We start from the raw sequence: 13573 nt of genomic DNA, 5'->3' as shown, positions 1-13573 counted from the left end.
TCCTCATTTTCATAGTGTTTGACTTTATGTTAGTTGAGTCGTTACGTTTGTCTTGGCTTTTATCTTGAGTTACGGAGTTGTTATACCTCTTTGTGGTTACCTTAATATTTACCCCTATTTTTTTAAGTAAAAACCTAACTTGTATTGTTCTATATCGCCTTGTATCACTCTCCATATGGCAGTTCAATGCCTCCTGTATTTAGTCCTTCTTTTTGATTATTGTGGTCTTTTACCTATTGACTTCCATGATTCCGTGTTATGTGTATTTTTTTTTTAATTTTAATTTGTTTGTTTCTGTGATTTCCCTGTTCGAGTTGATATCAGGACGTTCTGTTTTGTGACCTTGTGTTGTGCTGGTATCTGATATTATTGGTTTTCTGATCAAACAATATCCTTTAGTATTTCTTGTAGCTTTGGTTTGGTTTTTGCAAATTCTCTAAACTTGTGTTTATCTGTAAATATCTTAATTTCGCCTTCATATTTCAGAGAGAGTTTTGCTGGATATATGATCCTTGGCTGGCAGTTTTTCTCCTTCAGTGTTCTGTATATGTCGTCCCATTCCCTTCTTGCCTGCATGGTTTCTGCTGAGTAGTTTGAACTTATTCTTATTGATTCTCCCTTGAAGGAGACCTTTCTTTTATCCCTGGCTGCTGTTAAAATTTTCTCTTTATCTTTGGTTTTGGCAAGTTTGATGATAATACGTCTTGGTGTTTTTCTTTTTGGATCAATCTTAAATGGGGTTCGATGAGCATCTTGGATAGATATCCTTTCGTCTTTCATGATGTCAGGGAAGTTTTCTGTCAGCAGATCTTCAACTATTCTCTCTGTGTTTTCTGTCCTCCCTCCCTGTTCTGGGACTCCAATCACATGCAAGTTATCCTTCTTGATAGAGTCCCACATGATTCTTAGGGTTTCTTCATTTTTTTTAATTCTTTTATCTGATTTTTTTTCAGCTATGTTGGTGTTAATTCCCTGGTCCTCCACATTTCCCAGTCTGCATTCTAATTGCTCGAGTCTGGTCCTCTGACTTCCTATTGCGTTGTCTAATTCTGTAATTTTATTGTCAATCTTTTGGATTTCTGCATGCTGTCTCTCTATGGATTCTTGCAACTTATTAATTTTTCCACTATGTTCTTGAATAATCTTTTTGAGTTCTTCAACTGTTTTATCAGTGTGTTCCTTGGCTTTTTCTGCAGTTTGCCTTATTTCATTTGTGAGGTCATCCGTGATGTCTTGAAGCATTCTGTAAATTAGTTTTTTATATTCTGTATCTGATAATTCCAGGATTGTATCTTCATTTGGGAAAGATTTTGATTCTTTTGTTTGGGGGGTTGTAGAAGCTGTCATGGTCTGCTTCTTTATGTGGTTTGATATGGACTGCTGTCTCCGAGCCATCACTTGGAAACTAGTTTTTCGAGAAAATCCGCTAAAAAAAAATGCAGTCAGATCCCTATCAGAGTTCTCCCTCTGGCTCAGGCAATTCGGATGTTAATGAAGCCGCCTGGGGAGGGTGGGGGAGGGATCAGAGAGATAGGAGAGTAGCACCTCAGAATATAGCCAGAGTTGCTTGCCTTGCTTGGAATGACTATTATATCTGAGATTTTCGCGGGGCGTGTCGCCTATGTGTGCTGGCTGTGTGGAGATTGTCCCCGGGGGGTCTGGCCCACTGAAGTCACGGTCAGATCCTTCGCTGCCAGCCCCATGCCCAACGTCAAGTTTCCCCTGCTGGGACGGCGCACTCTCGACTGCAAAATCAGTCGCTGCCTCCTGGGGACTTCTCGTCCCACCAGCCGCGTCGCCTTGCCGCCGTTGCGAACTAGCTGGACCCCCTCCTGGGGTTAGTTCAGGTGAGTGGAGCAGCTCCCCGTGCTTGTGCCGTGACCATGTGTCCTGGCTGGGACGCTACTCTCCCCGCTCCAAGACCAGTCACTGCCTCCCGGGGACTTCTCCCACCGGCTGCATCGCCACACCGCCGCGCAAACAGGCTGGGCCCCCTCCCGGGGTTAGTTCAGGGGAGTGGAGCAGCTCTCTGTGCTTGTACCATGCCTGCGCCCAGTCAAAATCCCGGCAGGACGGTTCCCTGGCTGTGACGCTGCTCTCCCCGCTCCAAGACCAGTCACTGCCTCCCGGGAACTTCTCCCACCGACTGCGTCGCCAGCCGCCCACGCGAACCGGCTGGGCCCCCTCCCGGAGTGAGTTCAGGGACTAGGGCTGGGCCCCTTGTTTGTGCCGTCTGCTCCCCTGGGCTCTGCCCTAAATCGGGCGCCGAAGGTTACCTGACTGGTACGCTGGCTCCAGGCTCTGAAAACAATCGCTGCTTCCCCGTATTTGTTCGTTCTCCATCTCTAAATCTGTGTTTATTGTTCAGAGTTAGTAGATTGTTATGTATGTGATCGATTCACTTGTTTTTCCGAGTCTTTGTTGCAAGAGGGATCGGAGGTAGTGTCTACCTAGTCCGCCATCTTGGCCCCGCCTCCGGTTTGGGTTTTTTTTAATGGTCATTTAACTAAACTGTGGTAACTGAAATCCAGGATGACTGGAACTTTGCAAAGTGAGAAGTTCTTGTATTTAAAGTGGGTGAATTACAAAGCAAATGGATTGCAAATTATACCTCAGAGTGTTTGTAGGCACCCTCTGTGGTGCAGTGATTAAGCGCTTAGCTGCTAACCAAAAGGTTCAAACCCACTAGGCCCCTCCAGGGGAGAAAGATGTGGTGGTCTGCTTTCATAAAGATTACAGCTTTGGAAATCCTATGGGGCTCTTGTACTCAGTCCTGTAGGGTCACTATGACTCATTGGCAATGGGTTAAAGTGTTTGTTTTTGTTTTTAAAGATTACGTTATCTGTCAATGTCCTTTTCTGGAATATTACTGCCATTCTTGTGGCACCTGTTTTGCATAGATGAGATACTACTCTACATGATGAGTGAAGTGTTAAGGATTTTATTACAAGGGGACATTAAAATACAGACACAAAGACAGTGACTTTACAGATCCCATTTATTTCCTGAACTCCTCAGAAATGCTCTGTCCAGACCCCATCTGTTCACTCCCACTTTTCTCTGTAGGTGAAGTTCCCTTCCATCTTCTCCTTTAAATCTTCACTGTCCCTTCCTGCCCAGCACAAGCCCCACCTCCATGACGCCTTTGGCTCTTTTCTAGCCCGTCCTGTACTCTCCTGTCTTTGTATTCCTCCATTATGAACTCTCAGTCACTTTCCTGAATACTGCTTAGTGCTTTCAAACTGATTCACACAGCATCTCTCCAGTGAAGCCATAGGTGTGTGAAGGCTGGGATGGGGTTTGTGTATCACTTGTAGTCCCTCAGATTTTATCCAAAAGCCTGGTGTCCAGTAGAACTTGACATGGGGTCTTCCGAAAAGACCTAGAGGAACTTCTTCAGATACAGACTCTTGGAGGCTACCAGTTAAACTCCTTTTGTTGGGAAAATCAGTGGTGACTTGCTGTGCATTGATTTATTGCTCATTGTAGGAATCAGTTACACTCAAGGATGTCACTGTGGTCTTCACGGAGGCAGAATGGGAGAGACTGAGCTCTGAGCAGAAGAACCTATACAAAGAAGTGATGCTGGAGATTTACAGGAATCTGCTCTCATTGGGTGAGCACGTGTTCTATTCTTTTCCTTCATTAATTCAGCAGATATATATTGGGCAGCTGTAATGTGCCAAAGGAGCCCTGGTGGCACAGTGGTCAAGTACTCAGCTACTAACCAGAAGGTCAGCAATTCAAACGCATCAGCTGTTCCATGGGACAAACATGTGGGAGTCTGCTTCTGTAAAGATTTACAGCCTTGGAAACCGTGTGGGGTAGCTCTAGTCTGTCCTATAGGGTTGCTGTGAGTCAGAATTGACTCAACGGCGGTGGTGGTATAGTGGTTAAGTGCTACAGCCGCTAACCGAAAGATCAGCAGTTTGAATCCACCAGGCGCTCCTTGGAATTTCTACGGGGAAGTTCTACTCTGCCCTGTAGGGTCGCTATGAGTTGGAATTGACTCGACGCCAGTGGGTTTGGTTTTGGAAACTCTGGTGGCATAGTGGTTAAGTGCTACAGCTGCTAACCAAAGGGTCAGTAGTTTGAATCCACCAGGCACTCCTTGGAAAATCTATGGGGCAGTTCTGCTCTGTCCTATAGGGCCGCTATAAGTCGGAATCGACTTGACGGCACTGGGTTTTGGTTTTTGGTATGTGCCAAAGGTTCCTGGGTGGTGCAAACACTTTGCTCTTAACTATTAACCCCAAGCTTGGTGGTTGACACACCTGTTCAGCAGTACCACAGAAGAAAGGCCTGGCAGTCTGCTTTTGTAAAGATTACAGCCAATATAACCCTATGGACCAAATAAAATACATAAATAAACAAGAAGAAAAAATAAACCCTTCGGAGTAGTTCTACTCTGTAACACATGCAGTCGCTGTGAGTTGGAATTGACTCGGTGACAGCAATGGGTTTTGTTTTTTTGTTACTGTGTGCCAGATAATGTTCTAGACACTGAGAACTCTTTTGTAAATGTAAGAGTGGGAAATCCATGCCCTCCCTGGGCCTATCTTCGAGTATAAGGAGACAGGCACCAAAAGTACACTTTATGCTTGGAAAAATTACAGAATGGTGTACTAAAAGATGACAAGTACCATAAAGTGAAAAACTAGTAAAAAATAGAACAGGAGGAGGGGGTATTGGGTGTGACAGGGCAGCTGGTTGAATTTTGAAATTGGGTATTTGAAATCAGCGAGGAGATAACATTTGATGAAAGACATAAAGTAGTGATGGTGTTAGAACTTTCAGTACCGAGGGTAAGAGCATTCCAGATGGGGGGAGTTGTCATTGGTGCCAAGGCCTTAAGGAAGGGATGTGCCTGCCAAGTGTGAGGAAGTGTAAGGAGGCCAGTGAAGTTGGGGCATAGTTTGCAAAGGGAGAGTCGTGAGAGATGCCTTCTGCAACAGAAGGTAAAATTAAATGCCAAACTTTTTATGGCTTTTGGATTTCATAAACCATGTATTTTCTTTTCTTATTTACTAAAAAAATTTACAGTGATTCTGTAGGAATGGCATGGCAGGGGTGTCTGACCTGACCTCCTCTAACTTCACAAAGGGGCAGGAGAATCAATATTAACAGCCTGAGGCAGGTTCCTATGAGGCGGAGGTCAGACATGCCCTCTCTGTCCACCATCTGTGCCAATTCTGACACCAGTTGTCCCTCGCACAGCACTCTCTGTTTCTATGCTGGGTTTGATGATTCATTGCAATGGCCACACAGAACTCACAGACAGTACTTACCATTGCGGGGTTTATTAGGGAAGTAACAGGTTACAATTCAGCTTCAGGAATGCTCAGGATACAATTCTTCTATCAGAACAGCCTCTTTCTACTGTGCAGTCAGGCACGCCTCTCTGCCCGTCTCTGGTCCTTGGTCTCTGCCCTTCTTGGGAAAGTGTTACAGAGATCTTTTCACTGTGCCAGTAAGTGCCCAAAGGCACCCCACTCTGCCTTTAGGCCTTGGCCCGAACGTGCTCAGCTGTAGCTCTGTAGGTCGGCAAACCTAGCTCTGCCACTACCTGGAGACACCCTACTCTGTCGGCAACCCTCTTGCCCAAAGGCACTCAGTTTTCTCGCTCCATGGGCTGGTAAGCCCACCATGTTGTGTCTCACTGGTCTCTCCTGCTACCATTTCTCTTCCTCCGTTCCTCGCCATCTTCAGTGTTACAGCTCTTTCTCTCTCTTTCTGCTGGTTCCAGGAGCTTCTTAGCGCATGGATCCCAGGTCCAATGGACACACTCCGCCCCTGGCTGTTCTTCCTTGGTAGTGGTGCCTCTGGAATGGCTCATTTTAAGCCTAGCTGCATGGCAAAACTGACCAATCCCCTTGGTGGGCCATAATTACCTTATTTGCACAGCCCTACCCAATCACTAGAGCCCTGGTGGTGTAGTCATTAAGAGCTCAGGTGCCAAACAAAAAGGTTGGCAGTTCAAATCCTCCAGCCATTCCTTGGAAGCCCTATGGGACAGTTCTAGTCTGTCCTAGAGGGTTGCTACGAGTCAGAATCGACTTGACAGCAATGATTTTGATTTCTTTTTTAACCCAATCATCTGGGTTCAAGTTACAAGAAAATGGCAAGAAAAGCCATACAAAAGCGATCCATCGCACCGCAGATTTGTAAATTCAGGTTGATGAATATTATCCATTGCAACTTATTCTAGGTCAGGAATTGGCCACCTGTTTCTCTAACAGGTGAGATGGTAGCTATTTAGGTCCCTCAGAACTCTCAATTCTGCTGTTACATGGCAAAAGCTGTCACCAACAAAAACAAATGGGCATGGCTATGTTTTCATTTGTGAACCCTGAAATTTAAATTTCATATAATTTTCACATATTGTGAAATACTATTCTTTTGACTGTTTCCTAACCATTTATAAATGTAAAATATATTCTTAGATTGTTGCATGTCGTGCAAAAACAGATCGAGGGGTGGATTTGGCCTCCGGGCCATGGGTTTCCCATCTCTTGTTATTGATCAGCCCAGTAGAAATATAATGGGAGCCACATAGGTAACCCTAACATTCCTAGTGACCAAAAGGAAACCCTGGTGGTGTAGTGGTTAAGAGCTATAGCTGCTAACCAGAAGGTGAGCAGTTCAAATCCACCAAGTGCTCCTTGGAAACCGTGTGGGGCAGTTACACTCTGTCTTCCAGGGTTGTTGTGAGCTGGAATCAACTTGACGGCAGCGGGTTTGGTTTTGGTTTGAGTAACCAAAAAAAAAAAAACCAAGCTGATTAGCATCGAGTCAGTTTCAACTCTTAGTACCCCAATTGGACAGAGTAGAACTCCCCCATAGGATTTCCAAGGCTGTGAATCTTTACAGCAGCCGACTGCCCAATCTTTCGTCTAAAGAGCAGCTGATGGATTAAGACTGCTGACCTCCCGGTTAGCAGCTGAACTCTTAACTGCTGCGCCCTCCGTGCTCCCTTGTATCTACATTAAATAAAGTAAAATTAAACAGGTGAAATTAATTTTAATAATATTTTTTAACCCAGTATGTCACCATATTACCATTTTAACATATCATCAGTGTAAGGGGCACGGGTGGCACAGTGGTTAAGAGCTATGGCTGCCCACCCAAAGGTCAGCAGCTTGAATCCTATGGAAATCCTATGGGGGCAGTTCTATTCTATCCTATAGAGTCACCGTGAGTTGGAATCGACTCAACTACAAAGCATTTGGTTTAACAGGTTTTAATCAATGTAAAAATTATTCAATAGATATTTTTCTTTATTGTGTATGAAGTCTTCAAAATCTCGTGTGTGTTTTACACTTAGAACACATCTTAGTTCAGACTAGCCTTGAATTGTATTTCTACTTGTTTACAAAACATTAAAGGTTTATTCTCAGGCTTAACAGAATTTAGGATAGTATTTTTCCACCTAAACCGGTCTCTTTTTCTCTGTTTCTTCATAAATTCATGTTATGATGTCTTTTCTTCAAATGCACTGTTAAAATAAATGGGCTAATTCTCCCTAAAATAATTTCAAGGACTCAGTAAACATATAAGGGGAGTGGCTACTGTGTTGGTTACTGCCTTTCTAGATATTCCTAAATCTAGAGCAACCACATAGAAAAGAATCACATTTTTTGAGGCACAAACCAGTTCCAGGTAGTCCTTTCCTTCAAACAGCATGGCTGTTTCCCTAATGCAGATTTATTTTGTTCCGTTTTCATCTTCTCTGACATGTTTTTATCTGAGTTTGTCTGGTTTGAACTATTCTCATCACAAACTGGTTCCATCAAACTCAATACAGGTAGTCCCCGAGTTACAACGTCTTTGCCTTAAAATGAAGTGCACTTAGGACTGCCTGCATTTTTTTTTTTTTTGGAAACATCTTATTGTTAGTAATATGTGCTACATAATGTTGCACTGTGTAATTTGCTGATGTTACCATTCTCTTGCCAACCCCCAAAGACAAAGATAGGATAATAAAAAGCAATAATAATGAAGAAAAAAAAAAACTGAGATATTTGACTTAGGTCAGAACCAACTTAGGATACAGTCTTAGGAACAGAACCCTGTTGTAAGTTGGGGACTACCTGTGTAGATGTATCGATTTCAATCTAGTTTTATGTGGTTTGATTTGACCATAACTAGTCAGTGTAGTTAGATTAGGTTTTTATTTTTCTAAGGTTATAGTATTATCTTTCTCTTTGTTAGTACATTTAACTGGTTGAGAGGAAAATACTAAAACTACCTGGTTAAAATTAACATTGATTTTGAAACCGTGGATCCAGTTGCGTTTCTTGACAGGTTTTCATTTCTCTTGCTAGACAACACAGTACCCTGAGGTCTCTAGCCTGTTATGTCTACTTTTGGGTTTTTCTCTTATTTCTGTCTCTTTTCTTCAGACTGTAGTGGTCCATAGGACTTAGTGCCATATGCTCTTTTTCTGTGTCTATATTCACATCCTTAAAGAACTTGTGAACTTTAATGATTCTGACCATCACATATTATGATGAAGCCATTTTCCCTCTGTCACTGTCTCACTTGTATTTCTGCTTACCTACAAAACATTAAAAGTTTATTCTCAAACGTAACAGAATTTAGGATAATATATTTCCTCCTAAACCAGTCTCTTTTTCTCTGTTTCTTCATATATTCATGTTATGATGTCTTTTCTTCAAGTGCTCTGTTAAAAAATTAATGGGCTAATTCTCCCTGAAATAGTCTTTATACACTTCATAGAAGAAATATTTAAGCCCTGGTGGCACAGTGGTGTAAACCCTGGTGGCGTAGTGGTTAAGAGCTACAGCTGCTAACCAAAAAGTCAGCAGTTTGAATCCACCAGGCACTCCTTGCAAACCTTATGGGGCAGTTCTACTCTGTCCTGTATGGTCGCTGTGAGTCGGAATCAACTCAGCGGCAATGGGTTTGGTTTTTTTGGTTTGGTGCAGTAGCTAAGAACTCAGACTGCTAACCGGTAACCAAAAAAAACCCACGTGCGCTCCTTGGAAACCCTGTGGGGCAGTTCTCCTCTGTCCTGTAGGGTCACTGAGTCGGAATCAACTCAATGGCAACAAGTTTTAAGATGGACAGTTATAAGCATATTACCACTTGTTTCCTGCTTCCCTTTTTCTCTCTTCTACTGTATTATTTCGTAGTTAATCCCTAATATGATGTTTTCTCTCTAATAAATGTTTTATGTTTCTTTAAAAACTAAAAATGGATTCTTACATAATCACAACACTGCTGCCTCATCCAGTGAAGTTAATGATGATAGCTTAGTAGCATCTAATACCAAATCTGTGTTAAAATTTCTCAAAAAATATGTTTAGATTAGAATTAAGCTATCAGTTATCCCTGAGTTTATTTATCAATTTAACAGAAACCGATTTAAAAAAAAAAAAAACAGCAACAAGGTCTTTATGAAGTTCACATGGAAAAAGAATATCCAGGAAAAAACTAAAAAGAGAAAGCTAAAACAGAGTGCTAGTCTTACCAGGCATTAAAACCTGCTGTGAAACCTTAGAAGTGAAACAGTGTGTCATACTGGTGTGAATAGACAAATAGACCAGTGGAATCGATGAGGAAGTTAGGAAGTCCACACAAGTCCATATGGAGTGTTAGTATATGATAAGGATGGTATCTCAAACTACTTGGGTAAAGCTGGACATTTTAATCAATGATGTTGGCAACTAGATATCCATTTAGTGAAAGATACTATTGGATCATACTGCATACTATACACAAGAAAAATTCCAAATTTTCAGAGATCTAAATGTAAAAAATTAAACTGCAGGTGTACCAGAATATAAGTGAATTCCCCCATAACCTGGGCATAGAAAAAGGCTTTCTAAATTTGGCTAAAAACCCAGATACATAGAAGATTGATAAATTTGACACTAGAAGCGAAGTCAAAAGACACATGACATACTGCAGGAAACATTTGCCACATGTGTGACTTATGAAGCCTTACTTTTCCTAATGCAGAAAGAAATTTTTAAATTCAAGAAAAAAATCGCAAAATACATGAACAGACAGTTCACAAAGTAAGATATGACATTGACCCTTAAGTGTATGAAAAGATGTTCAACTTCCCTTCTACTGAGATAAAGGCAGATTAAAATTATACTTAGGTATATATCATTCTCACCTATGACATTGGCAGTATTTCAAAAGGTTGACAAAACACTGTTGGAAAGGTTGAGGGAAATCATACATTGCAGATGGCAGTATGAAATGGTGCAACCACTATAGAGGGAAACTTGACAATATCCAACAAAATGAAATATCCGTATACAGGTACCCAGCAGTCCTACTAGTTATAGGAATTTACTCTGATGATTCACCTTCAACAATATGAAAGTACATTTATACAGGTTATTCACTGAGTATTATTTGTACATAAAATGTTAGAAGTAACCTAATGCCCATATATAGTAAATTGGTTGAGGAAGTTATGGTACATCCTCCCAATGAATTTCTGCAAAGGTATTCAAAAAGAATAAGAAACATATCTCTGAACTGATGTAGCGTGAAATCCATGATACATTGTGAAAAAAGCCAAGTGCAGAGAATGTTTAAAAAAAAATGAGAAGAAAATTACACATCTAACTTCTAGAGCTAACAGAGGAATTTAACAATATTGCGGGGTATAGATCAACAGAAAAAAAACCAATTGAGTTTCTGTACACCAGCAATGAGAAATCTGAAAGGGAAACAATTCCATTTACAATAGCATCTAAGAGAATAAAATATCTAGGAATAAATTTAACCATGGACGGGAAGTACTTAAAGAATAAAAATTATAAAAACACTGCTGAAAAGAAATTCAAGAAGACTGAAATAAATGGAAAGATGTTTCATGTTCATGGGTTGGAAGATTTCACATTGTAAGATGTTAATACTACCCAGAGTGATCTATAAATTTAATGCATTCCCAATAAAAATTTTAACAGCCTTCTTTGCAGAAATGGAAAAACCAATCCTTAGCATCATATCGAATGACATGAGGCCTTCAATAGCTAAAACAATGTTGAAAGAGAAGCACAAAATAGGAGGACTCACACATCCTGATTTTAAAACACATTATACAGCCACAGTAATCAAAACAGCTTGGCACTGGCATGATAGACAAATACACCAATGGACCAGAATTGAGACTCCAGAAATAAGCCCCTACATTATGGTCACCTGATTTTAGCCAAGGGTGCTAAGTCTATTCCATGAGGGAACTAAAGTCTCTTCAATAAATGGTTTTGGGAAAATTGGATTTACACACGCAGAAAAATGAAATAGGATCCATGCTTTTTACCATACACAAAAAAAATTTCAAGAGGACTAAAGATCTAAATATGCAAACTGAAACCATAAAATTCTCAGAAGAAGCGGGGTGATGCTGTCGGGTGTACCTTTCTACAACGGATTAAATAGTTTTACTCAAATATTGCGTGCGTTCTGTTTTTAAGTGGGCTCTGCCAATTGAATAGACATTTCACCAAAGAGGACATTCAAATGGCCACCAAACACATGAAAAGATGCACAATGTCATTAGTCATTAGAGAGATGCAACTCAAAACTGCAATGAGATACCATTTCACTCCCAAACAGGATGGCTAAGATTTAAAAAACAACAAACGTTAGTGAGGATGTGGCAAAATTGAAACCCGTATCCATTGCTGGTGGGAATTCAAAATGTTACAGCCGTTGTGGAGAATAGTGTGCAGCTCCTCAAAAAACTACAAATAGAACTACCGTAGGATCCAGCAATCCCACTCCTAGGTATATACACCTAGGTATACACAGAGACTTGTACACCAATGTTCATTGCAGCACTATTTGTACATAAAATGTTGGAAGTAACCTAAATGCCCATCAGCAGTGCATGAATAAGCAAAATGTGGTACATACATACAACAGAACACTACTCATCCCCTAGGAGGAATGAAATCTTGATACTTGGTACAATATGGATGGAAGTTGAAGACATTATGTTGAGTGAAATAAGTCCATCACAAAGGGACAAATGCTGTATTACTTCACTTATATAAAAAGACAAATGTATAGAAGCCACAGTTTATTAGTTATACCAGGGGTGGGAGGGAGAGGAAAAGCGAGGGATAGTGGTGATAGAAAAATCACATTGACGAAGGGTAGGTTTGCACAGCCTATTATTGTCACTGCTGTTAATAAATTTTAGACCTGTAAAAAGTTGAATTGGCAAAAGTTGTCTCATAGATAATTTACAACAACAACAAAAGAGTAGCTGCTGAGGCTGCTTATGTACAACCAAACACCTCATGGGGTTTGGTTCCCTGGTTTGGTGTTTAGGTTTATGGCTTCATGGGACATCCCAGTGAATTGACCGAATAACATGTTTAGTGTTTCTGTTCTACCACCTAGTTTGTTGCCTGGTGCCTGGGGTCTTATAAGCTTGCAGGGGGCCATCCAAGGCACAATAATTGGTTTCTCTTTGCCTGGAGCAACAGAGGAAGAAAGAGGCAGGAATAGGAGAAGGATACAGAATGTGTGGCTAATTGTCCCCGTGAACAGCTGCCTCCTTTGCTGTGAGATCAGAAGAAATGCATGGTGCCCAGCTGCCATTACTGAATATTTTGATGAAAGATTCCATAGAAGAATCCTTGTCAAAAGGGGGAAAATATAGGACAGCATTTCAAATACTAATGGACTGCAGACATTCTGGTGCCATGGAGGCTGGATAAAACCCTGAAACTGTTACTCTGAGACAATCTTTAAACTATAAGCCAAATATACTCCTGAAGTCGTCCTTTTTTTTTTTTTTTTTTTGGTGGAAAGCCAACATGATTATGTATTAATTAAAGCTTTTGGCATTCTTAATAAGCTAAATGTGAAGCCACAGGAGAAATATGATTTCAATATATTCAGGATATTTAAGAGCACAAAAGGCATTTTATCAGCAACCAAAAGAAAAAAAAGTGATAGCCCTCGATAAATATGAAGTGAATATTACAATAAAGGTAGTTTGTATAGAAGAAAATCAGAGAGATTGTTACATCCCACATTTTCTCTCTTCATCTTTTTGTTTTTTAAGTGTTTTATGTAAAAGTTTAACAGCAGATTAGGTTCCCATTTAACTATTTTTATGCAAATTGTTCTGTGACATTGGTTACAGGTTTCACAATATGGCTGCAATCTCGTTAATTTCATTCTGTTTGTTCTCTTCCCATTCACGTAGCTTCTCTTCCTGCTTGACTTCTGATCTTTTCTTTTGGGTAAATGGTCTCATGTAGTTGATTGCTTAAGGGAACACATCACTCATGGGTGAAATTGTGTATTTTATATGCCAGCTATCATTTGGCTGAAAGGTGACCTCCAGGAGTAGATTCACTGCCAAGTTCAAAGAGTATTTTAGGATAATAGTCTCGGGGGTTCCTCTGGTCTCTATTGGTCCAGTAAGTCTGATGTTTTTTAGTAATTTGTATTTTGCTCTACATTTTTCTCCCCTTTTATCCAGGACCTTCTGTTGTGTCCCTGGTAAGAATGATTGGTAGTGGTAGCCAGACACCGTCTAGTTCTTCTGGTCCCAGATTAGAAGCAG

General features: G+C 40.8%; 1 protein-coding gene across 9 annotated transcripts in view; it reads left to right on the top strand.

Annotated features, from left to right (window-relative positions):
- LOC100676086 (zinc finger protein 343-like) overlaps positions 1-13573 on the top strand; it is a 182315-nt gene that overhangs the window by 155750 nt on the left and 12992 nt on the right. For all 9 annotated transcript variants that reach the window (XM_064276250.1, XM_064276245.1, XM_064276249.1 and 6 more), the window contains one exon: positions 3490-3616. In XM_064276250.1, coding sequence (XP_064132320.1) covers positions 3490-3616 — 127 coding nt within the window. The remainder of the gene's footprint in view (positions 1-3489; positions 3617-13573) is intronic.

Source organism: Loxodonta africana, chromosome 24 (genome assembly GCF_030014295.1).
Source record: "Loxodonta africana isolate mLoxAfr1 chromosome 24, mLoxAfr1.hap2, whole genome shotgun sequence".
In the NCBI taxonomy this organism is placed as follows: domain Eukaryota; kingdom Metazoa; phylum Chordata; class Mammalia; order Proboscidea; family Elephantidae; genus Loxodonta; species Loxodonta africana.
This window is presented reverse-complemented; position numbering and strand designations above follow the sequence as displayed.